At 51.1% G+C, this 26,841-nt stretch overlaps 2 protein-coding genes across 2 annotated transcripts in view; one reads left to right on the forward strand and one right to left on the reverse strand.

The window, feature by feature from the left end:
* Positions 1-14,218, reverse strand: part of SPINT2 (serine peptidase inhibitor, Kunitz type 2) — a 34,103-nt gene extending 19,885 nt beyond the window's left edge. Inside the window, exon 1 of the mRNA XM_003915464.2 lies at positions 13,276-14,218. Within this exon, the coding sequence (XP_003915513.1) occupies positions 13,276-13,381 (106 nt within the window). The 5' untranslated portion in view covers positions 13,382-14,218. The remainder of the gene's footprint in view (positions 1-13,275) is intronic.
* A 7,265-nt stretch (positions 14,219-21,483) lies between these two features.
* Positions 21,484-26,621, forward strand: PPP1R14A (protein phosphatase 1 regulatory inhibitor subunit 14A). Its single transcript, XM_003915466.3, has 4 exons — positions 21,484-21,990; positions 24,863-24,943; positions 25,514-25,546; positions 26,408-26,621. Exons 1-4 carry the CDS (start codon positions 21,790-21,792, stop codon positions 26,534-26,536), a joined length of 444 nt encoding a protein of 147 aa, XP_003915515.1. The 5' UTR covers positions 21,484-21,789; the 3' UTR covers positions 26,537-26,621.
* The last annotated feature ends 220 nt before the right edge of the window (positions 26,622-26,841 follow it).

Below are 26,841 nucleotides of genomic sequence, written 5' to 3' on the forward strand. Positions count from 1 at the left end.
GTGTTAATTTCTTTGCAAAAGAATTTCTAAGGGGAGTTTGAACCGTGCTTGTGGTCTTCTCACCATATAACTTACGACTAAGGGCAAGCATCATTTCTACACCTTTTCTAGCAACTGCCAAACACTTTTCTAGATCTGGATCAGCTTTCAACGTTTTTATCCTTTGCTCTTTCAATGTCACAAAATTGCTCTGAGAGCTGCTTCACAGAAGAGGCTTTGCCAGCGTTGCTTCCTCTGGGCCACCATCCAGAAAGTTACAACTGCCGCCCTCATTTCTGTGGACAAGAAGCCTTCACAAGCTCCCCTGGCTGCAGATCCAGAGTCTCTCCAATGGCAGAGGGAAGTGCAACACCTCCCATAAGCTGGTCTACCACTCCATTGTATGTTTTTTGGTTTTGGTTTTTTTTGAGACGGATTCTGGCTCTGTCGCCCAGGCTGGAGTGCAGTGGCCGATCTCAGCTCACCACAAGCTCCTCCGGTTTACACCATTCTCTTCTCCTCTGCCTCAGCCTCCCGAGTAGCTGGGACTACAGGCGCCTCGCCACCTCAATCTCGGGCTAGTTTTGTATTTTTTCTTTTTTTTTTTTTGAGACGGAGTCTGCTCTGTCACCCAGGCTGGAGGCTGGGTCGGACCGCCTCACTGTGTGCCCGGGCCCGGTTCCCTGCCATTTCTCCTGCCTCAGCCTCCTGAGTAGCTGGGACTACAGGCGCCACCTCGGCCTCGGCTGCTTTTTGTATTTTTAGTAGGAGACGGGTTTCACCTGTTCGGCCAGGGTGTTCGCCAGGATGGTTCCCATCTCCTGACCTCGATCCGCCTGCCTCGGCCTCCCAGTGCTGGGATTGTGCTTGAGCCACCACCGGGCGCTTTTGTATTTTTTAGTGAGACGGAGTTTCACTGTGTTAGCCAGGATGGTCTCGATCTCCTGACGCTAGTGATCTGCCCGTCTCGGTCTCCCAAAGTGCTGGGATTACAGGCTTGAGCCACCGCGTCTGGCCTGTTCTTTTTTTTTTTTTTAAGACAGTCTCACTCTGTTGTCCAGGCTGGAGTGCAATAGCACAACCTCGGCTCACTGCAACCTCTGCCTCCCGGGTTCAAGTGATCTCCTGCCTCAGCCTCCCGAGTAGCTAGGACTCCAGGAGTACACCACCACACCTGGCTACTTTGTGTATTTTCAGTAGATAGGGTTTTGCTGTGTTGGCCAGGCTGGCCTCAAACTCCTGACCTCAAGTGATCTGCCTACCTCGGCCTCCCAAAGTGCTGGGATTACAGGCATGAGCTACCTTAGTGAAAAACACTGCAGGACACCTTTCCTAAAAACAACTCTCCTCTTTTCATTAAAGACACTTGGAATTCTAAGGATAGTAACCAAGGAGAAATTATTTGCTATAAAAATCCCCAGACATAGAAAAGCATATTTTACATCGAAAACTAGGATAGGCTACAGGCCACTCCTTAGTATCAAAAAGCAAAGAAAGCTCTGAAGAGTCATTTAATCCAAGAGTTTCAAAGAACAGGGGCAACTATTACCACATCCACAAAGGTTCTGGTGTTCACAGACCTTCAACAGCTAAAATGCATCGTTGAGACATTCTGCTTGTGCTAGCTAAATGGCTTCTGAGACGTCCACACAAGGGAATACTCAGAACGGTTTAAATACACGGTCGGCTGATCAGCAATGGAAAACAGGATAAAATGAAATACACAAATGTGTATGTGTATGTGCCAGGACAGAAAAACGAGTAAGAGGGAAGAAAAAGCAAAAGAATGGCTTATCTATTAAAAAGCTTCAGGATGCATGTATTAATCTACCTTTAGAGAAAGGCACTAGAGGAAGGAAAGAGGCTGTTATGTGGTTTTTCATTTCTTCTTCTTCTTTTTTTTTTTTTTTTGAGACAAAGTTTTGCTCTTGTTGCCCAGGCTGGAGTGCAATGGCACGATCTCAACGCACCGCAACCTCTGCCTCTGGAGTTCAAGAGATTCTCCTGCCTCAGCCTCCCAAAAAATTAGCCCAGCTAATTTTTTTTTTGTATTTAGTAGAGACAGGGTTTCACCATGTTGGTCAAGTTTGTCTCCATCTCAAAAAAAAAAATAACAAAAAAACAAAAAAACGCCCGGGCGTGGTGGCATGTGCCTGTGGTCCCAGCTACTCAGGAGGCTGAGGCAGGAGAATTGGTTGAACCTGGGAAGCAGGGGTTGCAGTGAGCTGAGATCATGCCACTGCACTCTGGCCTGGATGACAGAGCGAGACTGTCTCCAAAAAAAAAAAAAAAAAGAAAAAAAATTAGGCAGGGCGTGGTGGCTCACACCTGTAATCCTAGCACTTTGAGAGGCTGAAGGGGGAAGATGGCTTGAGGCCAGGAGTTTGAGACCAGCCTGGGCAACACAGTAAGACATCATCTCTACAATTTTTTTTTTTTTTTAATTAGCTGGGTGTGGTAGTGTGCATCTGCAGTACTAGCTACTCAGGGGGGCTGAGATGGAAGGATCGCTTGAGCCTGGGTGGTGGAGGCTGCAGTAAGCAATGATTGTGCCACTGCACTCCAGCCTAGGTGACAAAGCGAGACCCTATCTCAAACAATGAGAAAAAAGGGCCAGGCGTGGTGACGCACCCCTGTAATCCCAGCACTTGGGGAGGTCAAGACAGGTGGACTGCTTGCGCCCCAGACACTTTTTACAATGGAAGGAGGTGCTCTCAACGGCTACCCTGAGACATATGGTAGCGTGAATTGGAATTGTCCAGACTGACTGGGGATATAGTTCTTGTCCTCCCAGGGTTTGCAATTAAGCTGGAGCCACAAAACTCAGTTGGATAGAGAAAAATCACAGAAGGGCTAGGCGCGGTGGCTCACACCTGTAATCCCAGTACTTTGGGAGGCCGAGGTAGGCAGATCACGAGATCAGGAGGTTGAGACCATCCTGGCAAACATGGTGAAACCCCATCTCTACTAACAATACAAAAAATTAGCCAGGCCTGGTGGTGGGCGCCTGTAGTCCTAGCTACTCTGGAGGCTGAGGCAGGAGAATGGCATGAACCCGGGAGGCGGAGCTTGCAGTGAGCTGAGATCCGGCCACTGCACTCCAGCCTGGGCGACAGAGCCAGACTTCGTCTCAAAAAAAAAAAAAAAGGAAAAAGGTAAAAGATTATAATCACACCCTCAATTCAAAGAGTTTGTAAGCTATGCTTTGGTATAGGGGAGTGACACAATAAGGAAGAGTCATTTGGCAAAAGTGTGTAGGGCAGATTAGAGGAAAAAGCCTACACCCTGAGCTGTTCCAGCAAAGGACCAATGAGCACATAAATCCCTGGCTGCTTCGCACAAGCCAGCTGTGCTACCTGGTGCAGTCTTCCTCTGTGCTTTTTTCCTCTTTCATAACAGGCAACAATAACACATGCAATAAACAATGAATAAACCCCATGTTCTTTTATTAACTCCCATATTCTGTTCATTTAGGTATGGCTAATTTCTAAAATCATGCACATTTTTCACTAGGCATGGTGGCTCACACCTGTAATCTCAGCTACTCAGGAGGCTGATGCGGGAGGATTGCTTGAACCTTGGAGTTCAAGGCTGCAGTGAGCTATGGTTGTGCCACTGCAGTTCAGCTTGGGCAACAGAGTGAGATGTCCATCTCTAAAAAAAATTAGTAAGTTAAAAAAAAATTTAATCATGCAGATTATAGAGGTTTAGAATGATAAAGCAAAGCTCTGATTATGAAGCCATCATGTCCCTTTGGGTTAAGGTGAAAGACTGGGAACGTTAGCAAGACAACTATCTTGAGGATGTTATAAACAGACCTCAGCCCAAGCAGGAGGGAAGGTGTGTCTGCATGTGATTTATATCTGTTCTGGATCTGGTCAGAATAAAATGTTTCTGGCAAGTCTGTGAGCAGAGTTCCCTTTTGTAACCTCTCTCCAGACCCAGTTTCCTGCTGTGGAATGTACCATCAGTCTTGAGACTATCTTGCCAATCGCTTGTCTGGGAAATGGCATTTGTTCGCTGGAACTTCAACTGGCTTGTGAATAATAAAGCACAGAGACTCAGTCCGCTTTCTCTCCATGGGCCCCATGGAGATAAAGTTCATGGGCTTGCAGATTCATTTCCTAAAAGCAATGCAAATGGGAGGTTTTTCTTTGACACACCATACCAATATAAGAGTGCTGTGAAGACAGGCCAGGCGCAGTGGCTCATGCACGTAATCCCAGCACTTTGGGAGGCCAAGGTGGGCGGATCACTTAAGGTCAGGAGTTCGAGACCAGCGTGGCCAACATGGTGAAACCCCGTCCCTACTGAAAATACCAAAAAAAAAAAAATTTGCTGGGTGTGGTGGCTTATGCCTCTAATCCCAGCTACTTGGGAGGCTAAGGCAGGAGAATTGCTTGAACCTGGGAGGCAGAGGTTGCAGTGAGCTGAGATCATGCCACTGCACTCCAGCCTGGGCAACAGAGCAACACTCCATTTCAAAAAGAGAGAAAGAAAAGAAAAAGTGTTACAAAGATTAAAGGAGTTTTTAATCCATTTTAAGTGCTTAAAATAGTATTTGGCACACAGCTGTTTGTTTTAGAGACAGGGACTTGCCCTGTCACCCAGGCTGGAGTACAGTGGTACAATCTCGGCTCACAGCAGCCTCGACCTGTGCTCGGTGACCCACCCACCTCAGCCTCCAAGTAGCTGGGACTACAGGCGTGTGCCACCATACCTAGTTAATTTTTGTATTTTTTGTAGAGACGAGGTTTTACCATGTTGCCCAGGCTAATATTGAACTCCTGGGCTCAAATGATCTACCTACCTCAGCCTCCTGAAGTGCTGGGATTATGGGCATGAGCCACCGCACCTGGCCTGGCACAAAACTTTTAACAAATAGTAGATATTGTGACTTTATGATTGTATTTTTTATGAAGGTAGGACTAATATAGGGACAGTCAGAATAAACAGAATGACACATTTCACTACAAAGTCCAACCAAGCATGCTGACGGAGAGGATAAGGAGGAAGAGGATATACAGGGAAGGCCAGAAGTACAACCTCAAGCCAAACCAATTATTTATTATCTTCATCTGGAGGAAGACAATGGCAAACCACCACATGGGTCAAAGTCCTGCATGGCTACAAGATCAAGATATGCTGGGCTGGGAGGCAGAAAGCCAGAGGGAGGGACTGGTGGAAAAAACAAACACCAAACAAATGAACCAACACCCACCTGCACTTGCACTTCAAGTATCTTTTCCCCAGGGAATGAATGAGGGCATCTTAAAAAGAGGTACTGAGGCCGGGCACAGTGGCTCACGCCTGTAAGCCCAGCACTTTGGGAGGCCGAGGCGGATCACTTGAAGTCAGGAGTTCAAGAAAACAGGTACTGAATGACAGGAGGTACTGAAGCCTACTTCAATTCTACCAAGCCACATTCCAAAGGTGACATTTACTGTGCAGCCTTATTTTAAGGTGATCTACAAATCTACCTACTTTGGTTAGCTGGCTAGGTTCTACATATTTGAGTGTTTCTGTTTCCAGTACAGAAAGTTACCAACTACCCATCTCCTCTAGGTTTGAGTGTCTGGAAGTTTTCATTATTGAGACAATTCAGAACCTTTCAAAAAAAAAAAAAAACTCAGGTATTTATGAGGAAAGAACATTTACAATTACAAATCTAACTTAAGTTATGAGGCTCATAAAATCTTGGTGTTTCAGATATAAAATCTTGGCATTTTCTATATAAAATATTTAGATATAAAAGTTTACATTTCAGGCCGGGCACGGTGGCTCATGCCTGTAACCCCAGCACTTTGGGAGGCCGAGGCAGGAGGATCACCAGAAGTCAGGAGTTCAAGACCAGCCTGGCCAACATGGTGAAACCCCGTCTCTACTAAAAATACAACAAAATGAGCCAGCGTGGTGGCGCATGCCTGTAATCCCAGTTACTCAAGAGGCTGAGGCAGGAGAATCGCTTGAACCCAGGAGGTGGAGGTTGCAGTGAGCCAAGATCACACCACTGCACTCCAGAGTCTGGCCACAGAGCGACACTCCGTATCAAAAAATAAAAAATTTACATTTCATAACCTATCAACACAATGCAAGCCATCACTACTCACGCCCACTGTCACTCCATATTCCACTCTGAAACAGGACTACTAAGTTCACCCTCGCCTCAATCTGTAACAAGAACCTGAGCAGCCCATCTGAATAGCCGGGAAGGAAACAAATAGTTTCAAATCTTCCAAAGAACTGTCTGCTGTTAATTCACATTCAGGCACTCTTTACCTTCTGCAAATCACGGACCATTTTCAGAACTGAGGAAAGCTCTTGGACCCTCTCTCTGGAATGGCGTTTCTCAACCTTTTTTCATTACTACCTTCCTCCTAAGGAGACTTTTGGGACATGTTTTTCCTAATCGCCCCATGAAATTTTAATACCACAGACATACTGTATATCTATTCATGTAGAGTGGCCCTTCAAAAGGTCACAAACTATTGTAGCATCTTTTTTTTCTTCCACCCCTTTAAGAACATGCCACAGACTCTAAATGACAGACCCTGGGATACACATGGACAAATCATCACATATAAAATTGTTCTAAGATGGGTCTCGCTCTGTCGCCCTGGCTGGAGTGCAATGGTGCGATCTCAGCTCACTGCAACCTCTACCTCCTGGACTCAAGCAATTCTTCCACCTCAGCCTCCCACGTAGTTGGGACTATAGGCTGACTAATTTTTTGCATTTTTTGTTTCACCATGTTGAAACTCCTGAGTCAAGCAATCCACCCGCCTCGGCCTCCCAAAGTGCTGAGATTACAGGCGTGAGCCATTGTGCCCAGCAGTGTTACATAAAAGTGAAGGATTTCGATTAAGGAACTTCTGAGGCCATGGACCCTGGGCCCAGTCAGGAATCACCCTGAGCTCCGTCTCCAACATGTGTGTGTAAAACAACATGTGAATTCTTGCCCTCATTTCTAAAATGACTTCTAATCATAAAAAGCATATTTCAAGTAAACTTCAGAATAACTAAACCCTAGCTCCTACTTCACCTGCCAAGGAAAATAAAACAAACAAACAAAAAGTAAATAAACTCCAAGGTTCCTGGGCCTCAGCATCAACATCAGCACGTCTTTACAGGGAGTTTTCAAAAAGATGTTGCCAGAAACGACCGTGAAATGACACTTGTGAGGAGGATCTTGCAGGACATCGGAATCTACATTCTAATGTCCACATTAGTCACGGCCAGTGGGCCGAGGCATCCTGGGGCTAATGGAGTCATTTCAGTGTGACTCCTGCTGGGCTCTCTTCCGCCTCACATGAGCCACAGGCTTATCACCCCTCATTCAGCCTCCCCTGTAGTCTCCAGACACGGCAAACAGAAGCTCTGCATACATGCTGCAAATGGCTGGTGATGGGTAAAATGAGAAACAGGTTGGGGGTAGGGTGAAAGAGGAGAAGTATGCTTTCTCCATCACAGACTGAGCTCTCAAATACTGACCGCGCAAAGTAATGTTTCCAGTGGAAAGGGGCCAGTCTCCCGTGGAGACCTGAAGGCAAGGCCCTCAACCTTCTTTAGGAACTGCAACCATTTGAACCTCAGAAGCCCTCATTTTCAGTGCTAAGCACACCAACCCTGACACTCATCACCAGACATACACTCATCTGTTCATTTATTGTACTATCTTCCTCTCATTACGACACGTCTGCCATGGATGGGGGAGGGGGTCTGTTTTGTTCAGTGCTCTATTTTGAGTGAGTCAGTCCTGGCAACTGGTGGGAGCTCAATAAACATTTACTGACTATATCAGTGAATAAGATTTCGAGCTACCCTGGAACCAAACTGCCTTGCCTGCAAGTAGGACAAGCACCCCTTCTATGGAGGATAAGAATAATGTGAGAAGCTGCTTTAGAGAATTCCCAGCTGATCGTCAACACCAGCTTTACTTTAGCTCTTCTGTCATCTTATCTCTGACCACAACATGCGTCACAACTACCCATGGGGGTGAGGATGAAAGTAAAGAAAGGGTGGCAACTAATAACATGTCTACGGAATCTGCTGGAAAGCTTACCTTTTAGTTAAGGTTCTGGAGACACTGTAATTAACCCAAGAGGTCCATGGATTTCGAAAATCCCTTGGAAGTGCAGGAGAAGGCCAGGCCCAGTGGCTTGAGCCTGTAATTCCAGCACTTTGGAAGGCTGAGGTGCGCAGATCACCTGAGGTCATGAGTTCGAGACCAGCTTGGCCAACATGTTGAAATCCCATCTCAACCAAAAATACAAAAATTAGCTGGGCTCGGTGCTGCACACCTGTAATCCCAGCTACTCAGGAGGATGAGGCAGGAGAATCACTTGAACCCAGGAGGCAGAGGTTGCAGTGAGCCAAGATGGCGCCACTGCACTCCTGTCTGGGTAACAGAGCAAGACTCTGTCTCAAAAAAAAAAAAAAAAAAAAAAAAAAAAGCAGGAAGAGGTTCTCAAATGAGTGTTGCCCTGCTTGCTTCCAGCGGAAATTCCCAAGAAGAATCAACAAAGGACCTTGAACCAACCTAACACGGTGAAACCCTGTCTCTACTAAAAATACAAAAAATTAGTTGGGCATGGTGGCAGGCACCTGTAGTCTCAGCTACTTGGGAGGCTGAGGCAGGAGAATGGCGTGAACCCGGGAGGCGGAGCTTGCAGTTATCGCAGTACTGCACTCCAGCCTGGGCGATGACAGAGACTCTGTCTCCAAAACAAAACAAAAAAACACAAAGGACCTTGAGCCAAGTAACCATTAACACAAGTTCTGATGCCCAGGGCCAGGCACAAAGTTATTGGCAGCAAGAACTACACCTAACTGGCCACTCCTAAAGGACCTTTCAAGTTCCTATTCTGTGGAGGAAATACATGATCTGGTCCAGTGTTGATCAACATTACACATTTCAGGACCCTCCAAATTCCAGAATTTACCACCTGGGTGGGGAAAAGGAAAAATAAAAAAAATCATGTATATTTGCAGCTAACTGATAAAAGGATTTCCCCGAAGAGCCATAACACACATACATACCCAGACACACACACACTCTGTCTCACGCTGTAATGTACAATTTATAGAGAACTGTTACATGTTACCTTTTACTAAATGGAGCATATGTTTAAGGTAGGGGTCACAAACCAAAGGCCTACAGAGATAGAGGGCAGGCAGTAGTTGAGATGAGGCAGGCTGAGTAAGTACCTACAGGCTGGGAGTGGTATATCTCCTTCCTGAAAGAGGTACTGGGCTCCAGCCTGGAAATGCTGGGCAGGAAAACAGGCCTGTATTCTGGTCTGGTTCCATTACATCTTCATGTCTTTCAGGCAAAACCAAAAACTACATTTTTACGTTGAAAAAGTTGCAATTCTGTTACATGTACCAGTCACAGAAAGGCTGTGTGAAGCTTCCTGGGAGTGGCCCAGTTCATAATCTTCGTGCTTTCCACTCCAGACTGTAATTGTACCTAACACTAGATCGGGGAGCTTTCTCACCTGGCACAAGCTCAGCTTTCCCCCCACCTCTGTCTGCAGAGGTTGGAGTCAGGACACTCTTTGCTGGGCCGTGTCCAGCCCGTCCACCTGTCCCTTCCCACCTGCCCTCACTACTGAGAGTCTCACCGACACATCAATCGTAGACCACATGATGCTTATCACAGGAAGCCCCAACCCCTGAATTAACCCTCGCTCTCATACGGCGGGGCCTGCTTTGTCCCCATCTCCCCTCCTCCAACTCCTGGGCCCTCTGGTACTCAGGACTGGTCTTCGGCAAATCTTCCATGTCCTCAATCTCTCCTCTGAACACTGTTGCCACCCTCTCACCTAACTGCAATCTCCTCTGAGGACACACCTCCTGGGGCCCTTCCAAGTAGGGAGGTCTCCTTGCTCCCGGGAGCTGCTTCTGGACTGTTCTCCCTCCACCCTTCCCAAAACCCCCAGCTGGCAGACGCCCATTATCAGAGTAAATCATTCACTACCCTGCCTGGCACGTTGTCTGCCAACCCAGACAACTACTCCTTTCTTCCCAACTTTAGCTCCGGGCCTGCCACCTCTCCCGCTGCTCTTATCATTCTTAGAGATTTCTATATCCAGGTAGATGGTTCTCTGGAGGTTCCAAGACCTCCAGCTGATCTCGTCCCACCCTCGCCCCCCTCCCTCTCAGGGTCACACCTAGACCTGTCTCAATAACTGCCACCTCTTCAGTACCTCCCTCTCATGCATCTCACTCACTACTCACTGCATCCTATCTGTCTGATTCATTCCCTTCAGAACCTCAACTCCAACAATCTGCTGGCCCTACCAACTCGGCCCTCCGCCCCCTCACATCTTCACACAGAATAAATTTCTTGACCAACCCCCATCCTCACTCCCTCACACATTCTCTGCTCACTCCTCCCTCACCACGACATTCATCCGGCAGCACCTGAGCCACTGCATGGAGCTTCAGCAACACCACACTCCCAGTGGATGACTCGCTTCCAGAGAAAACAGAAGCAATCAGGAAGGAGGGAGGAAAAAAAAAAATCAAAACTGCCTCCTGCCTCCGATTAAGCTGTTTAAGCTTTCAAACAAACAGAACTTGTGATAAGTGAGGGCATTAGTTCACCCAGTCAGACACTAGTACTTCTGAAAGGTCAGTAGGTCCAGCCGGCAGCAGCAGTCAGGGATGCCACTCTGAACAGAGAAGGCCTCTGCAGTGAGACCTGGCTTTGTCAATTACTACTGCAGAGTGACCTCGGACAAGGCAAGTAACTTCACCACCGCACCCAGCTGTCTCAAAGGTTAAACGGCACATCCGAGCTCAGAGTAAGCACCAGAGGTAGCAAGAGGCCAGGTAACTGGGAGGTACATCCTAACGTAATTACTTCACCTGAGAAAGTCCAGCAGCGCTGCCAAATTCTGGTTCTGATTGCAAGAACGGTCAGCGTCTGCATGCCTGACTCCCAGTCACCTACAGCTGAGCCTCTCCCCACCAATTCACTTTTTTCTCCTGCCTGGGGCATAGGGAAATTAACCAGTCCCCAGAAGTTACCACAGGTGATGACTTGGTGCACACCTATCCTGCTCTTTTTTCTTTTTTTTCTTTTGAGACGGAGTCTTGCTCTGTTGCCCAGGCTGCTGTGTAGTGGCTTGATCTCAGCTCACTACAGCCTCCGCCTCTGAGCTTCAAGCGATTTTCTTGCCTCAGCCTCCCAAGTAGCAGGGACTACAGGTGCGCACCACCATGCCCAGCTAATTTTTGTATTTTTGGTAGAGACGGCGTTTCATCATGTTGCCTAGGGTGGTGCTGAACTCCTGGCCTCAAGTGATCTGCCCGCCTCGGCCTCCCAAAGTGCTGGGATTACAGGCATGAGCCACATTGCCCGGCCTTCTCTCTCTCTCTCTCTCTATATATATATATATTTTTTTTTGAGATGGAGTTTCACTCTTGTTGCCCAGGCTAGAATGCAGTGGCACGATTTCGGCTCACTGCAACATCCGCCTCCCGGGTTCAAGCAATTCTCCTGCCTCAGCCTCCTGAGTAGATAGGATTACAGGTGCATGCTACCGCTCCCGGCTAACTTTTTGTATTTTGTAGTAGAGACGGGTTTCACCATGTTGGCCAGGCTGGTCTCGAACTCCTGACCTCAAGTGATCCGCCCACCTTGGCCTTCCAAAGTGCAGGAATTACAGGTGTGAGCCACCGCGCACAGCCTTGGCCTTTTGTTTTTTAACAGATCTAGTCCTGAATCCAGACTGCTTTCTCTTTCCACCCAGTATCTGTCTATAAAGCCCTAGGCCATCTGGCTGCAGCCTACCTCTCCTACCTCCCATCCTCCTCCAGTCCCCGCCTCCTTCACGCCAGGCTGATTCTGTCTTTTCCCTGAACCCAACCAAGCTTGTTCCAGCTTCAAGGCCTTTGTACTCTATTGCCTGCAATTGGACACTGGTCCCCCAGGTCTCTGTATGGCTACTGCCTCCTCATTCTTCATGTTAGAGCTCAGATGTCACCCTCCTCACAGAGACCTCCACCGACCACCTGAGCTAAAGCCACCCCCAACATCTTAGTCCCCCTGTTGGTGTACTTCACCTGGTTCATTTAATTCTCAGTAACTTAATCTCATGGCAAGTGCTTTTTAAACCTTCAATATCCGGGCGCGGTGGCTCACGCCTGTAATCCCAGCACTTTGGGAGGCCGAGGCGGGCAGATCACGAGGTCAGGAGATCGAGACCATCCTGGCTAACACGGTGAAACCCCGTCTCTAGCTACTCGGAGGCTGAGGCAGGAGAATGGCGTGAACCTGGGAGGCGCAGCTTGCAGTGAGCCGAGATCGGGCCACCGCACTCCAGCCTGGGCGACAAAGCGAGACTCATAATTTGATTTTATTCTACCAAAAAAATAAAATAAAATAAACCTTCACTAGCTCTGCCTCTCCCACTAGAATATTAGCTCTGTGAATGCAGGAACCCAGCTCGTCTGAGTTAACTGTTATCACCAGCGCCAGTGCCTGACTCGTAGCAGGGCCTCAGTTAAGTTTTGCTGAATCAATGAATTCTTTCAAGAGAGCTCTTTTCAAAACCCGCTGGTGCTTGTCTGAAGCAGTTAAGGTTATAACAACACTTGTTCAAAGAGACCTTTCAGACCATACTTCCTTAAGAGTGTAGAGGTTTAAATCACCTTATTCGCCACCGACTTCTAAGGACCAATTCAAAGAACCCAACTCCAGCTGCCAATACTCTCTCGCGCCTTAGCAGAGCCTCCTCTTCCCCAACGCTTGTTTCCTTTCTTGCTCCCTCCTTCTCGGGCACCTAGTGCAACTCAACTACAAAAACTTCAGGGGAGGCTCTCGTCCAATTTCCAAAGAGGCAGGGGTGAGGTTGGCTTCTTCCCTTAGTCTAAAACGGCCACCAGGTCACCAATCCAACCCCCACCCTCTCACAGGCCTGGCCTCTCCCTGGGCTTTGGCCATGGTACATTCCACCGCCAGGAGGAGGCAGGTCTTCAGTGCGGCTGCTCACCCCGCTCCTGCCACAGGAAGGAACAGTGCCACGCCTTCTTGGTCAATACCCTTAGACTTCCTTCACCCGAAGGAAACTCTCCTAACCCTCGCTCCTCCGCCCGTCTTCGCTCTCGAGGGCTCCCAAACCTCATCTCAAGGCTCAATCCTCCAGGGCTGGTTCCACCACACCCGCTGAACGCCATCAAGTCGCCCCCAGTTTCCTCCCCCGCCACTTTGTCCCTGCTCAGACCCCCGTTGACCCCCGAGCCCCTGCCCCCTGCGCCCCGCCTCCAGCCTCCCCGCCTGGCCCTCACCGTGGATGCTGCGTTCTCGGTCGGCCGCCAGGACCCCAGAGAGGAGCAGCGATCCCAGCAGGGCGAGAAGCGCCCGGCCCCGCCTCAGCCCGCACAGCTGCGCCATTGCCCGCTCCGCCGAGACGCGCAGGCGACGCCACAAGCCTCCAGCCGTTGGGGTCTCGCGATCAGGTGCGGGAAGCCCCTCGCCGCGCACGCGCACTGGAGCGCCTCGCGTTCAGGTGCCGGCGCTCCGCTAGAGTCCGCCAGGTGCCGAAGCCCCCGGAAGTCGCCTTTCCGAACCTTCGGTGCGGGGACACCCGGCCTTCTCGGCGCGCGATGCCTGGGTCTGCTCCTCGCACCTTCGCCGCCTGCGACACTCAATAGTCCTCCGCGCGTTCAGAGCCCCGCTACACCTCCCAACGCACAGGGGTCGCCAGAGCCAATGGCGAACGCCTTTGGAAGCGGCTTCCGAAGGTGGCAGGGCAGGCAGGGGGCGGGGCGCACCTGGCTAGGCAGGGCGAGCAGGGCGCAGGCGCAAAGGGTCGGCACCTGCGCGGCCACTCCCCCGCCCTGGGCGCACCTGGGCCCGCCCCTGGTGCCGGGGGAAGAGGCGGGACTTGCGCGAGCCTGGTCTGGAACAGAACCTGGAGGGGTGGGGCGCCTGCTCGCTGAGCACCTTTCACCCTTCCCGTGGGCTTGGTGACGAAGTCCGAGGAGGGCCTTCGCCATTGGACTGGTCTCAGGGTGGGAGGAGGGGGCGGCAGACACGCGTTTCTTGGAAGCCTGTGGTTTTCTGCCCGCCTCCCCGCAGCTTTCCTGTGAATTCCTTCCTGAATTCAAAGTTCACTGGGCTCATGCTCCGGGGCTTAATGCTGGGGACCCAGCGGTGGCCGTGACAGACTGGTCCCTGAGTCACCGAGCAGGAACGGCCCAGAGTAGTGATAGCGGAAGCTTAGCGCAAAGTGATGAAAGCTGTGATGGGGAAGGCCAAGCTGAGGGATCAGAGGCTGGGACGCTAGAAAACCAGGGCATGATGGGAGCCCAGGCAGCTTTCCCATCCAGCCTGAGAGAGGGCCAAGGAGGGCTTCCTGGAGGAGGTGATAGGCCCATGCAAAAACAACAGCCCCGGGCCCTGGCTCCAAGGTTCTCAGGACAGATATGGAGACAAATACTTAGCACAGGCAGCATCAGAATTGAGAGAAAGGAAGCCCCTGGGGAATCCCAGAGGAGACACCTGACCAAGCCTGGGAGTCAAAGAGGGCTTCCTGGAAGAGGAGTTACGTGAGCTGACTCTAGAAAGGGGAATGGAGTGGGGCAGGCACACGAGTAGAGGACAGCCAACAAGGTAATCAAAATAAATGCATTATTATTGAAAACACTTTTTTTTATTCTTTCTTTCTTTTTTTTTGAGATGGAGTTTTGTTCTTGTTGCCCAGGCTGGAGTGCAATGGCATGATCTTGGCTCACTGCAGCCTTGACCTCCCAGGCTCAAGGGATCCTCCTCCCACCTCAGCCTTCCAAGTAGCTGGGACTACAGATGTGAGCCACCACACCCAGCTGATTTTTAAATTTTTTGTGGAGACACGGGTCTTGCTATGTTGCCCAAGGTGGTCTCAAACTCCTGGTTTCAAGGGATCCTCCTGTCTCATCCTTCCAATAATGTATTACAGGCATGAATCACCACACCAGGCCTGAAAACACTTTAACAATGCTATGCAGAAAATGAATCGGGAGCTGGGATGGAAAATAACGAGACGTTTGAATTGGGTGGTGGAGGAAGGGCTCTGTGAGGGGTGGCTTTGATAATGAACTCTGAAGGATGATAAAGGCCAAGGGACAAACATTCCAAGCATCAGGAACGGCAAATGCAGAGGTCTTCAGGCAGGAAAGAGAATAGTGTGTTCAGGAGCCAGGGCCACTCCCACTCGTCAGCCTCCCTGGTAGCATAATAATACATTTTGATAACTGAGTTCTCAAAATGGTGTTTACCTTAAACAGTGGAAGTCTCACCTTGCAGTGAGGTCATGGGACTCAAGGTGGAGTCTGAATGTGAGGCCAAAGGTTTCTCCCAGCACTTGAATCTCCCACTGCCACTCAGACCCACTAAACCCAGGCTTGAGCATGAAAACAGGGAAGTATGTGCCGAGCCGTTGAGACTTGGAAGAAGGCATAGGCCTCTTCTTTCTTTCATTTTATTTTATTTTGAGACAGTTTCGCTTGTTGCCCAGGCTGGAATGCAGTGGTGGGATCTCAGCTCTCACTGCAGCCTCCCCCTTCCGGGTTCAAGCGATTCTCCCGTCTCAGCCTCCTCAGTAGCTGGGATTACAGGCACCCGCCACCACACCCAGCTAATTTTTGTATTTTTTGTAGAGATGGGTTTTCCATCCAGTTTTGAGCTTTAAACACAAAAACTCAAAAGGAGGGCTGGGCATGGTGGCTCATGCCTGTAATCCCAGCACTTTGGGAGGAGACCAAGGCAGGCGGATCACGAGGTCAGTAGATGGAGACCATCTTGGCTAACACCGTGAAACCCCCTCTCTACTAAAAAAAAAAACAAAAGGTTAGCTGGGCTTGGTGGCGGGCGCATATAGTCCCAACTACTCAGGAGGCTGAGGCAGGAGAATCGCTTGAACCCCGGAAGCGGAGTTTGCAGTGAGCCAATATTGCGCCACTGCACTCCAGCCTGAGCAACAGCGCGAGACTCGTTCTAAAAAAAAAAAAAAAAAAAAAGGCCGGGGGTGGCTCACACCTGTAATCTCGGCACTTTGGGAGGCCAAGGTGGGCAGATCACGAGGTCAGGAGTTCAAGACCAGCCTGGCCAACATAGTGAAACCCTGTCTCTACTAAAAATACGAAAATTAGCTGGGCATGATGACGTGTGCCTGTAGCCCCAGCCACTTGGGAGGCTGAGGCAGGAGAATCGCTTGAACCCGGGAGGCGGAGTTTTCAGTGAGCCGATATTGTGCCACTGCACTCCAGCCTGGGCGACAGAGCGAGACTCCATCTAAAACAACAACAACAACAACAAAAACAAAACAAAACAAAAAAGAGAAACTTGACAGTAGGCCAGGTGTGGTGGCTCACGCCTGTAATCCCAGCACTTTGGGAGGCCGAGGTGGGCGGATCACCCGAGGTTGGGAGTTCAAGACCAGCCTGACCAACATGGGAAACCCTGTCTCTACTAAAAATATAAAATTAGTCGGGTGTGGTGGCAGATGCCTGTAATCCACGCTACTCGGGAGGCTGAGGCAGGAGAATTGCTTGAACCTAGGAGGTGGAGGTTGCAGTGAGCTGAGATCGCGCCATTGCACTCCAGCCCAGGCAACAAGAGCGAAACTCCATCACAAAAAATGAAACAAAGGCTGGGCGCAGCGGCTCAAGCCTGTAATCCCAGCACTTTGGGAGGCCGAGGTGGGCGGATCACGAGGTCAGAAGATCGAGACCATCCTGGCTAACACGGTGAAACCCCGTTTCTACTAAAAATTCAAAAAATTAGCCAGGCGTGGCGGCAGGCGCCTGTAGTCCCAGCTACTTGGGAGGCTGAGGCAGGAGAATGGCGTGAACCCGGGAGGCGGAGCTTGCAGTGAGCCAAGATCGCACCACTGCACTCCAGCCTGGGCAACTGAGTGAGACTCCGTCTCAAAAAAAAAAAAAAAAGAAAAAGAAACTTGACAGTAATTGCATCAATTGTTTTTCTTTTCCCCCTGTTTTGTATTGCATCAATTGTTTAGAAAGCAGGCCACCAAAAGGTTTTTGTTTCTGTTTCTTCCCTGGGGAAGACTATTTTATCATTGACACTGTTTAGAAATGTCAATGCAAAGGAAAATAAAAACCAGACCAACTTTTGGTCAGTTTTGTTTTGTTTGTTTTTGAAACGGAGTCTCACTCTGTGGCCCAGGCTGGAGTGCAATGGCACGATCTCGGCTCACCGCAACCTCCACCTCCTGGGCTCAAGCGATTCTCCTGCCTCAGTCTCCCAAGTAGCCGGGATTACAGGCGTGTGCCACCACACCTGACTAATTTTTCTATTTTTATGGAGACAGGGTTTCACCATGTTGGCCAGGCTGGTCTTGAACTCCTGACCTCAGGTGATCTGCCTGCCTTGGCCTCCCGAAGTGCTGTGATTACAGGTGTGAGCCACCATGTCCAGCCTTGGTCAGTTTTTTTTGTTTTTAAATTCTCTACAGATAGTGCACCTTCTTTTTGCCTGTATCCAAAGTAGACCACTCCTGTCCCCCCGCCTTTGGTATGCTACTAGTTGGAAAACAGACAATAATTTTTTTTTCTGTCACTGCACAGAACAGAAAATATGACATTTTTCTTTTTGAGACAGGGTCTCACTCTATCACCCAGGCTGGAGTGCAGTGGTGCGATCACAGTTCACTGCATCCTTCATCTCCTGGGCTCAAGTGATTCTCCCAACTCAGCCTCCAGAGTAACTGGGACTACAAGCACGCACCACTGCACCTGGCCTTTTTTTTTTTTTTTTTTTTTTGTAGAGATAAGGTCTCACTATGTTGTCCAAGCTGGTCTTGAACTCCTGGATGTAATTGCTCCTCCTGCCTCAGCCTCCTATAGTGTTGAGTTTACAGGCGTGAGCCACCACACCTGGCATAGACAATACATTAAATGAGTACATTATATATAATGTTAGAGGCCGGTTGTGGTGGCGCACGCCTGTAATTCCGGCACTTTGGGAGGCCAAGATGGGCAGATCATCTGAAGTCAGGAGTTCGAGACCAGCCTGACCAACATAGTGAAACCCCGTCTCTACTGAAAATATAAAAAGTAAGCAGACGCAGTGGTACACAACTGTAGTCCCAGCTACTGAGGAGCCTGAAGCAGGAGAGTCTCTTGAACCCAGGAGACGGAGGTTGCAGTGAGCCGAGATCACAATACTGCACTCCAGCCTGGGGGGACAGAGTGAGACTCCATCTCAAAAAAAAAAAAAAAAAAGAAAAGAAAAAATATATATATATCAAATGTTAGAAAGTGGTAAGTGTTATGTATCAAACAGAGCTGGGTGAGGGGCACGAGAGTTGCAGTGTGAAATAGCGTGGCCAGGGAAGACCTCACTGAACAGTGACATTGGAGGGAGGTGAAGGAGTGAGCCCTGCTGATATTGTAGGGAAGAGCTTTCCTGGCAGAGGGAACTGGGAGTGAAAGGTACTGAAATGGGACTGTCCCTGGCAGAGCTGGGACTGCTAAACCAAGGAGTTTGTCCTTTAGACTGAGGGCCATGGGGAGCTATGGATAGTTGTTTTTTATTTTTATTTTTTTAGAGATGGGGTCTTGTTCTGTCGCCCAGGCTGGAGTGTGATGGTGCGAGCTCAGCTCACTGCAGCCTCTGCCTCCCAGGTTCAAGCAATTCTCCCACCTCAGCCTCCCGAATAGCTGGGATTACAGGGGTGCACCACCATGCTTGGCTAATTTTTTTGCATTTTTAGTAGAGACAGGAGTTCGCCATGTTGGCCAGACTGGTCTCAAATTCCTGACCTCAGATGATCCACTCACCTCAGCCTCCCAAAGTGCTGGGATTACAGACGTGAGCCATGGTGCCTGGCCTGTTTTTAATTTAGAAATAAAACAGCTTGACTGGGCGCGGTGGCTCAAGCCTGTAATCCCGGCACTTTGGGAGGCCGAGATGGGCGGATCACGAGGTCAGGAGATCAAGACCATCCTGGCTAACACGTCTCTACTAAAAAATACAAAAAACTAGCCGGGCGAGGTGGTGGGCGTCTGTAGTCCCAGCTACTCCGGAGGCTGAGGCAGGAGAATGGCATAAACCTGGGAGGCGGAGCTTGCAGTGAGCTGAGATCTGGCCACAGCACTCCAGCCTGGGCGACAGAGCGACACTCTGCCTCAAAAAAAAAAAAAAAGCTTTATTGAGGCCTGGCATGGTGGCTCACGCCTGAAATCCCAGCACTTTGGAAGGCCGAGGTGGGTGGATTACCTGAGGTCAGGAGTTCAAGACCAGCCTGGCCAACATGGTGAAACCCCCGTCTCTACTAAAAATATAAAAATTAGCCAGGCATGGTGGCACACCCCTGTAATCCCAGCTACTGGGGAGGCTGAGGCAGGAGAATTGCTTGAGCCCGGGAGGCAGAGGTTGCAGTGAGCTGAGATTGTGCCATTGTACTCCAGCCTCGCCAACAGTGTGAGACTCTATCTCAAAAAACAAACAAACAAAAACCCAGCTTTATTGAGAGATAACTCACATACCATACAACTCATCCTTTTTTATTTTTTTATTTATTTATTTACAGATGGAGTTTCACTCTTGTTGCCCAGGCTGGAGTGCGATGGTGTGATCTCGGCTCACTGCAACATCCCCCTCCTGGGTTCAAGCAATTCTCCTGCCTCAGCCTCCCAAGTAGCTGGGATTACAGGCATATGCCACCATGCCCAGCTAATTTTTGTATTTTTAGTAGAGACAGGGTTTCACCATGTTAGCCAGGTTGGTCTCTAACTCTTGACCTCGCATGATCCACCCGCCTCGGCCTCCCAAAGTGCTGGGATTACAGGCGTGAGTCACTGTGCCCGGCCCAATTCACCTTTTTAAAGTGTACAGTTCAGCCTGGTGTGGTGGCTCATCCCAACACCTTATGAGTTACATGATTGCTATTTTTTTTCTACCATTCTATGACTTGTCTCTTCACTTTCTTGGTGATGTTCTTTGAAACTCAAAAGTTTTACATTTTGGCTGATTGGTGGGGTGAGGTGGCTCATGCCTATAATCCTAGCACCTTGGGAGGCCAAGGTGGGAGGATTGCTTGAGCTCAGGAATTGGAGAACAGCCTAGGCAACATAGTGAGACCCTGTCTCTACAATTTTTTTTTTTTTTTTGAGATGGCATCTTGCTCTGTCACCCAGGCTGGAGTGCAGTGGCACCATCTCAGCTCACCGCAACCTCCGCCTCCTGGGTTCAAGCAATTCTTCTGCCTGAGCCTCCCCAGTAGCTGCAATTACAGGTGCACACTACCACACCTGGCTATTTTTTTTTTTTTTTGTATTTTTAGTAGAGATAGGATTTTACCATGTTGGCCAGGCTGGTCTCTAATTCCGGACCTGGTGATCTGCCCACCTCGGCCTCTCAGAGTGCTGGGATTACAGGCATGAACCACCAATAATAAATAAACAATTATTTATTATTATTGTATTTAATTTAACTTATTTATTTTGAGATAGAGTCTTGCTCTTGTTGCCCAGGCTGGAGTGCAATGGTGCCATCTTGGCTCACCGCAACCTCCGCCTCCCGGGTTGAAGCGATTCTCCTGCCTCAGCCTCCCGAGTAGCTGGAATTACAGGCACGTGCCACCACGCCCAGATAACTTTTGCATTTTTAGAGAGATGGGGTCTCAGCATGTTGGCCAGGCTGGTCTTGAACTCCTGACCTCGTGATCCACCCGCCTTGGCCTTCCAAAGTTCTGGGATTACAGACGTGAGCCACTGTATCCAGCCACATTTAAATTTTAAAGTATAATTCTTGCTGCTTATAATTAGAAGTGGGACAACTATTTTGAAGTAAGGGACTTCCCTGGCCACCCTCGATAAAATTGCAACCCTACCGTCACTCCATTTGTCCTTTTCTGCTTTCTATTTCTCCAAAGCACTTATATGATAATAAACTGTATAATACCATGCTTACTGTGTTTCTCGTGTGTCCCGGCTACAGCTGTCAACTGCGTGGGACTGGGCTTGTCTGTTTTGTTCCTTGCTGTATCCCTGGAGCGTAGAGCAGTGTCTGGTACAGAGTGGATACTTAATAGATATTCGTTAAATGGGGCCAGGGGCAGTGGCTCACACCTATAATCCCCACACTTTGGGAGGCGGAGGCAGGCAGATCACCTGAGGTCAAGAGTTTGAGACCAGCCTGGGCAACATGGCGAAACCCCGTCTCTACTAAAAATACAAAAATTAGCTGGGTGTGGTGGTGCATCCCTGTAATCCCAGCTACTTCGGAGGCTGAGGCAGGAGAATCACTTGAACCTGGGAGGCTGACGTTGCGATGAGCCGAGATCGCGCCACTGCACTCCAGCCTGGGCGACAAAGAGAGACACCGATTCAAAAAATAAATTCGTTAAACGGAATGAGTGAACAAATGGATGGATGAGTGAATGAATGAACGAAGGAACAAGTGATTGCTGGACCTTCTACAGTGATGGTGGCGCAGGCGCTCCTGCACCACCCCTGCCACCGCCAGAGGGCGCAGACAGGCCGGGTCCCGAGTGTCTGTCCCGGGCCCCCGCCCCACGGGATCCAGGCCCCGGAGCCCCCGACGCAGGGACCCGCCTGGGGTTCTGGGTCCCCGCCCATACCTGAACCCCACACGACTGCGTGCCTCAAGCCGACGCAGAGGCCTACTCTCGCGTTGCAGACGGAGAAACTGAGGCCCGAGGCGGCCGGGGCGGGGCCGACCTCCAGGCGAGCCCGAGCCCCCGCCCCCGGCCAGCCCCGCCCCGGCCCGTAAGAAGCACCCCGGGCGCTAGGCGAAGGCGCACAGCGCGGGACCGGGCTGGGGCCAGCAGCGCGATGGCAGCTCAGCGGCTGGGCAAGCGCGTGCTGAGCAAGCTGCAGTCCCCGTCGCGGGCCCGTGGGCCAGGGGGCAGTCCCGGGGGGCTGCAGAAGCGGCACGCGCGCGTCACCGTCAAATATGACCGGCGGGAGCTGCAGCGACGGCTGGACGTGGAGAAGTGGATCGACGGGCGCCTGGAGGAGCTGTACCGCGGCATGGTGAGCTCGGGAGTGGTCGGGGACAGATGGAGCCCGGGCGCGGAGATCCCACGCCCTTGGGGTCTCGGTGCTCACTCGCTGGTGCACGGTCAGCCTGGTCTGCACAAGAGGACGAGTGCCCCAGGGCTGGGCACTCACTGGCCTGGCCCTGTCCGTGCCCTATGGCATTGTGCTTATGGACACACCGCGAGCAACATACAAACACCTGAGTCTCCAGAGATGTGTCCAAATGCCTGGGGAGGGCCAGGAGTTTAGCATATGAGGAGGGAGGAGGCTAAGTTGAGCTGGAACCACCACATCTGGAGAAAGAGTGGGGGAAGGGGGGTGTCATAAAGCCAAACATAGACATAGTGACAGGGGAGATACAGCCACACAGACACCCACGGCAAAGGAAGCAAAAGCAGACACAGATGTGCACAGTGAAGGAAGCTCTAGCAGCTCACGGACACAACACAGAAGTAACAGCCATGTACAAACCCACAAGGACACAAGCGGGGGCGGGGGGGGGTGGCGGTTGGTGGAGGGTCACCTACAGTTCAACATGTGCTACAGCCACAGCCACCCGCAGACACAGCGGCGTGGGCCACAGCCGTAGGCAGATACAGCACAACCCCATTGGAACACAAAATGACTCAAGTTACGGCCCTTCCTATCTCCTAAAGAAAAAACTATGACCACCTGCAAGCATAAGCACTGATCCACAGCCACTCAAAGACATAAAACAACAGAAATTGGCCCAGCACAGTGGCTCACGCCTGTAATCCCAGCACTTTGTGAGGCCGGGGCGGGAGGATTGCTTGACATCAGGAGTTCAAGACCAGCCTGGGCAACATGGGAAAAACCTGTCTCTACCAAAAATATTAAAACATAGCCGGGCGTGGTGGCACACACACACCTGTAATCTCAGCTCCTCGGAGGCTGAGGTGGGAGGATTGCTTGAGCCTGGGAGGCCAAGGTTGCAGTGAACCAAGATTGCGCCACTGCACTCCAGCCTGGGCAACAGAGTGAGACCGTGTCTCAAAAACAAACAAAGCCCAACAGAGTTTATAACTACACCCAGACATAAAACTGTAAGCTATAGGAACAGGCAGACATACAACTGCAGAACCCACTGCTGTTCACAGGCACACAAGAGCCTAAGCCGTAGCTCCATGACAGACACAGGTACGTCATCACTTGAGCTTCTGCTTGAAGTCACACTTTCAGTGACTTCTTTTTTCTTTTCCTTAGAGGTGGGGCCTTACTGGCCGAGCACAGTGTCTCACGCCTGTAATCCCAGAACTTTGGGAGGCTGAGGTGGGCAGATCACTTGAGGTCAGGAGTTCGAGACTAGCCTGGCCAACATGGTGAAACTCCATCTCTACTAAAAATACAAAAATTAGCCGGGTATGGTGGTGGGCACCTGTAATCTAGCGACTAGGGAGGCTGAGGCAGGAGAATCACTTGAACTTGGGAGGCTGAGGTTGCAGTGAGCCGAGATCATGCCACTGCACTCCACCCTGGGTGACAGAAGGAGACTCTGTCTCAAAAAAAAAAAAAAGAAAGAAAGAAAGAAAAAGAGATCAGGCCTCACTATCTCACTATGTTGCCCAGGCTGGTCTTGAACTCCTGGGCTCAAGCAATTCTCTCTTGTTGGGCTCCCCAAATGTCAGGATTACAGGCGTGAGCCATTGCTCTGGGCCTTCTGTGACTTCTGTATGCTACAGTGTACACAGGACCCACGAGTCCTCTTCTTCATGGCGCAACAGTGGTGGAAGGCATGGCCCTTCCCCCACAGTGACATGCAGTCCCTCTGTTCTCAGACTCAGACCTGGGCCCATACCGGTGAACCAATCTGGTTGCTAGTGGCAGGTGTCATCTATGAGGCCATGCTTGGGTGGTGGGCCCCACAGCTGACTGTGGACACATGCTGATGTGTCACGCACCCAAGCCAGAGCCACACACCTCACACCTGCAGGACCATAGACCACTATACGAAGCCACTGCACGATGCCGGGTCCCTCTGCCTGCTCAACCAGCCCCGGGCCCTTGGCACCAGGCAGTAGCCCTGGCAGAGACTCACACACCTGTGTCCTTGCTGAAGCCTCTTCATCACACATGAACCAGGACCATCCAGCCCTGAAGCCCCAGGCCTGAAGCCGACAGCCGGACTTTGGGTTGGGGAGGAAAGGATTCATGACCCCAAGGCTCTCTTGCTCCCTCAACAGCTGGGGACAGCTGGGTCCTGTTCCCAGCAGGGTGACTGAGCCAGCCTGCGCTTGGGCCACTGCCTGTAGAGGCCACACTAAGCGCCCCGCTCTTAGCAGCTGAGTTGAGCTCATGACTCATCCCACCCACCCACTTTGAGGGGCCTCAGTGGTCCTCCCTCCGGTCTCATCAGGCTGCATTTTGGCCCCCCAGGGGCTGGCCCAAGCTGTCCTCTGCCTTCCTGTCCCCTGGGGGAAGGGGCCGCCCCAGCTGGCTGCCAGCCTCTCCTCCCCCACACCTAGTGCTAAGACTTCTCCTTGAAAGGGCAGAAGCCAGCCCCTCTCCTGAATCCCAGAATCCGACATTCCAGGACTCCACTAGGCCTGTTTTCCTCTGTGGGAACGGGAGCCAAGGCGAGAGACCTGTGCCAGCCCCGAGGCTCCCGGGGCCCATGCGCCCAGGCATCGGGCTGGTACAGGGCCCTGGGGCTCTATCAGCCCATCTGTCACCCCTCCCCCCCAACACCCAGATGTCCTGCCTTGGCAGTGCCATCCCTGACTGCCACATGAATGCTCCAGAACCCGCCAGCTGGGCCCTGGGGCCAGTGGGGCTCCTGCAGAGCCCTGGACAAAGGCGAGGGAGGGAGGGAAGGCGATCCTAGGCACCCCTCTCTCCCTGGCTCTAGGAGGCAGACATGCCCGACGAGATCAACATTGACGAATTGTTGGAGTTAGAGAGTGAAGAGGAGAGAAGCCGGAAAATCCAGGTAGGTGGCGGGGAAGTGTCCCCCAGCTCCCCACTTTGCACCTCCCTAAAAATAATAGCAATAGTTCACATGTTTACTGAGTGCTCACTAGATGCCGGGCACTGGTGTGATGGCTTTACATGTATTCACTCATTTAACCCTCACAAAACCCTCCGAAGCAGTCGCTAGTGTGAGCTCCATTTTCCCCATGAGGAAAATGAGGCCCAGAGAGGTTGAATCCCTTGCCCAGTATCACACAGCTCAGAAGGAGCAGAGCTGGGCATCGAACCCAGGCAGTTTGGCAGCCATGGCCTTGCTTATGGCTTATGCCTTTTTAGAGGAGAGAAGTGCTGTGTGACCCTCTCGCCCTCTCTGGATCTAGTGACTCACCCCTGCCCTGAGTCACTCCACATGCCCCTTGGGCTCTGTTCCTCTCTTGAAGCTTGGTAGGCAGTCCACCCTGGAGTCTGACTTCCATTTGTCTTGCTGCTGGGGCTTTTTGGGAAAGGGAAGGGGCTGGAGGGGAGTAGCTGTTAGTCATTTACTGTTTTGTTTTGTTTTGTTTTGTTTTGTTTTTGGTTGGGGTTTTAGGGACTCCTGAAGTCGTGTGGGAAACCTGTCGAGGTGAGTTTTCTGTCCCTCATTATGGGCCCTGTTCTGGCCCCAGGTTCTCTGATGGGGGAGTAGGAAGAAGCTGACCGTGCCTGGGACAGGCAGAAGGGTCTCTGGGGAACCCCCTCCCCCACCCTCTGCAGCTCTTTCTGGTCTGCAGGGGTATCTTTTGTCCTCCTCCTTGTCTCTCTCCCCCTCTCCCCCACCTGCCGAGGGGGCTCCATTCTGTCCTCCTCCATCTGTCTTGTTTCTGTCTCTCCTGTGCCTGTCCTTTGGCCGCCAACCTTCAGGCTCAGTCTCCCTCTGTCCTTCTCCCCTGTCACTGCCTCTGCCACCCCGGGCTCCCTTCCCCACCTCTGGGGGCCCTCCATCTTCCCAGGCCCTGAAGCTGAGCGGCCCAACCCCTCCCACTTCCTTCCCTGCTTTAAAAGGGAAAACTATTCATGTTTCTCCAACTAGCTCTGAGGGACAAACGTCATTGCGTTTCTGTCCGCCCTGGATCTATCTCTGGGGACCTGTCTCCACGTGTCTGTGTTTCTTTCTCTGTCCCTATGTCTCTGTCTGTCTCTATCTCTACACGTCTCTCTCTTTCTGTCTGTATCTGTTTCTCCCCCTCCCCCACTACCTATCTGTCTCCTTGGATCTCTATCTGTCTTCCTAGCTCTTTCTCTCCATTCCTCCCATTGCTCTTTCCCCAGCTCTGTCTTTCTCCCAGCTCACTTTTCTCTCTATGTCTATAGCCTCCGCCCCTAACTCCCCCAACCCCACAATCAGAGAACAGGAGGAGGTGCCCAGGTCAGGGACTGGGCTGGACAGGGGCAGGGGGTGCCCCCGCGATGTTCCCATGTTCTCAGCTCCCCCGCCCTGTCTCAGGACTTCATCCAGGAGCTGCTGGCAAAGCTTCAAGGCCTCCACAGGCAGCCCGGCCTCCGCCAGCCCAGCCCCTCCCACGATGGCAGCCTCAGCCCCCTCCAGGACCGAGCCCGGACTGCTCACCCCTGACCCTCTCGCACTCTCCCTGCCCTGCCGACACCGCCCAGCTTGTGTATAAGTTGTATTTAATGGTTCTGTAACAATAATAACACTGTGTGGTTGTCTTTCCTCCCCCCGCCCGGTTACCATGGGCTTCCCTGAGCTCCCCCCACAACCTCCCTCTCTCCTCCTGTGGCCTCTGCTCATGTCCCTGTCCCAGCACCGCAGTTGGGCCTGCCAGATGGAGAATCACTCCTCCTGGGCCAGAGAGCATGAGAACGGGCCTTGCTGAGCCTGCGCCCTTGGGACTCATATCCTAGACCTCGCCTTCCCTT

Source organism: Papio anubis, chromosome 20, assembly GCF_008728515.1.
Source record: "Papio anubis isolate 15944 chromosome 20, Panubis1.0, whole genome shotgun sequence".
Lineage (NCBI taxonomy): Eukaryota > Metazoa > Chordata > Mammalia > Primates > Cercopithecidae > Papio > Papio anubis.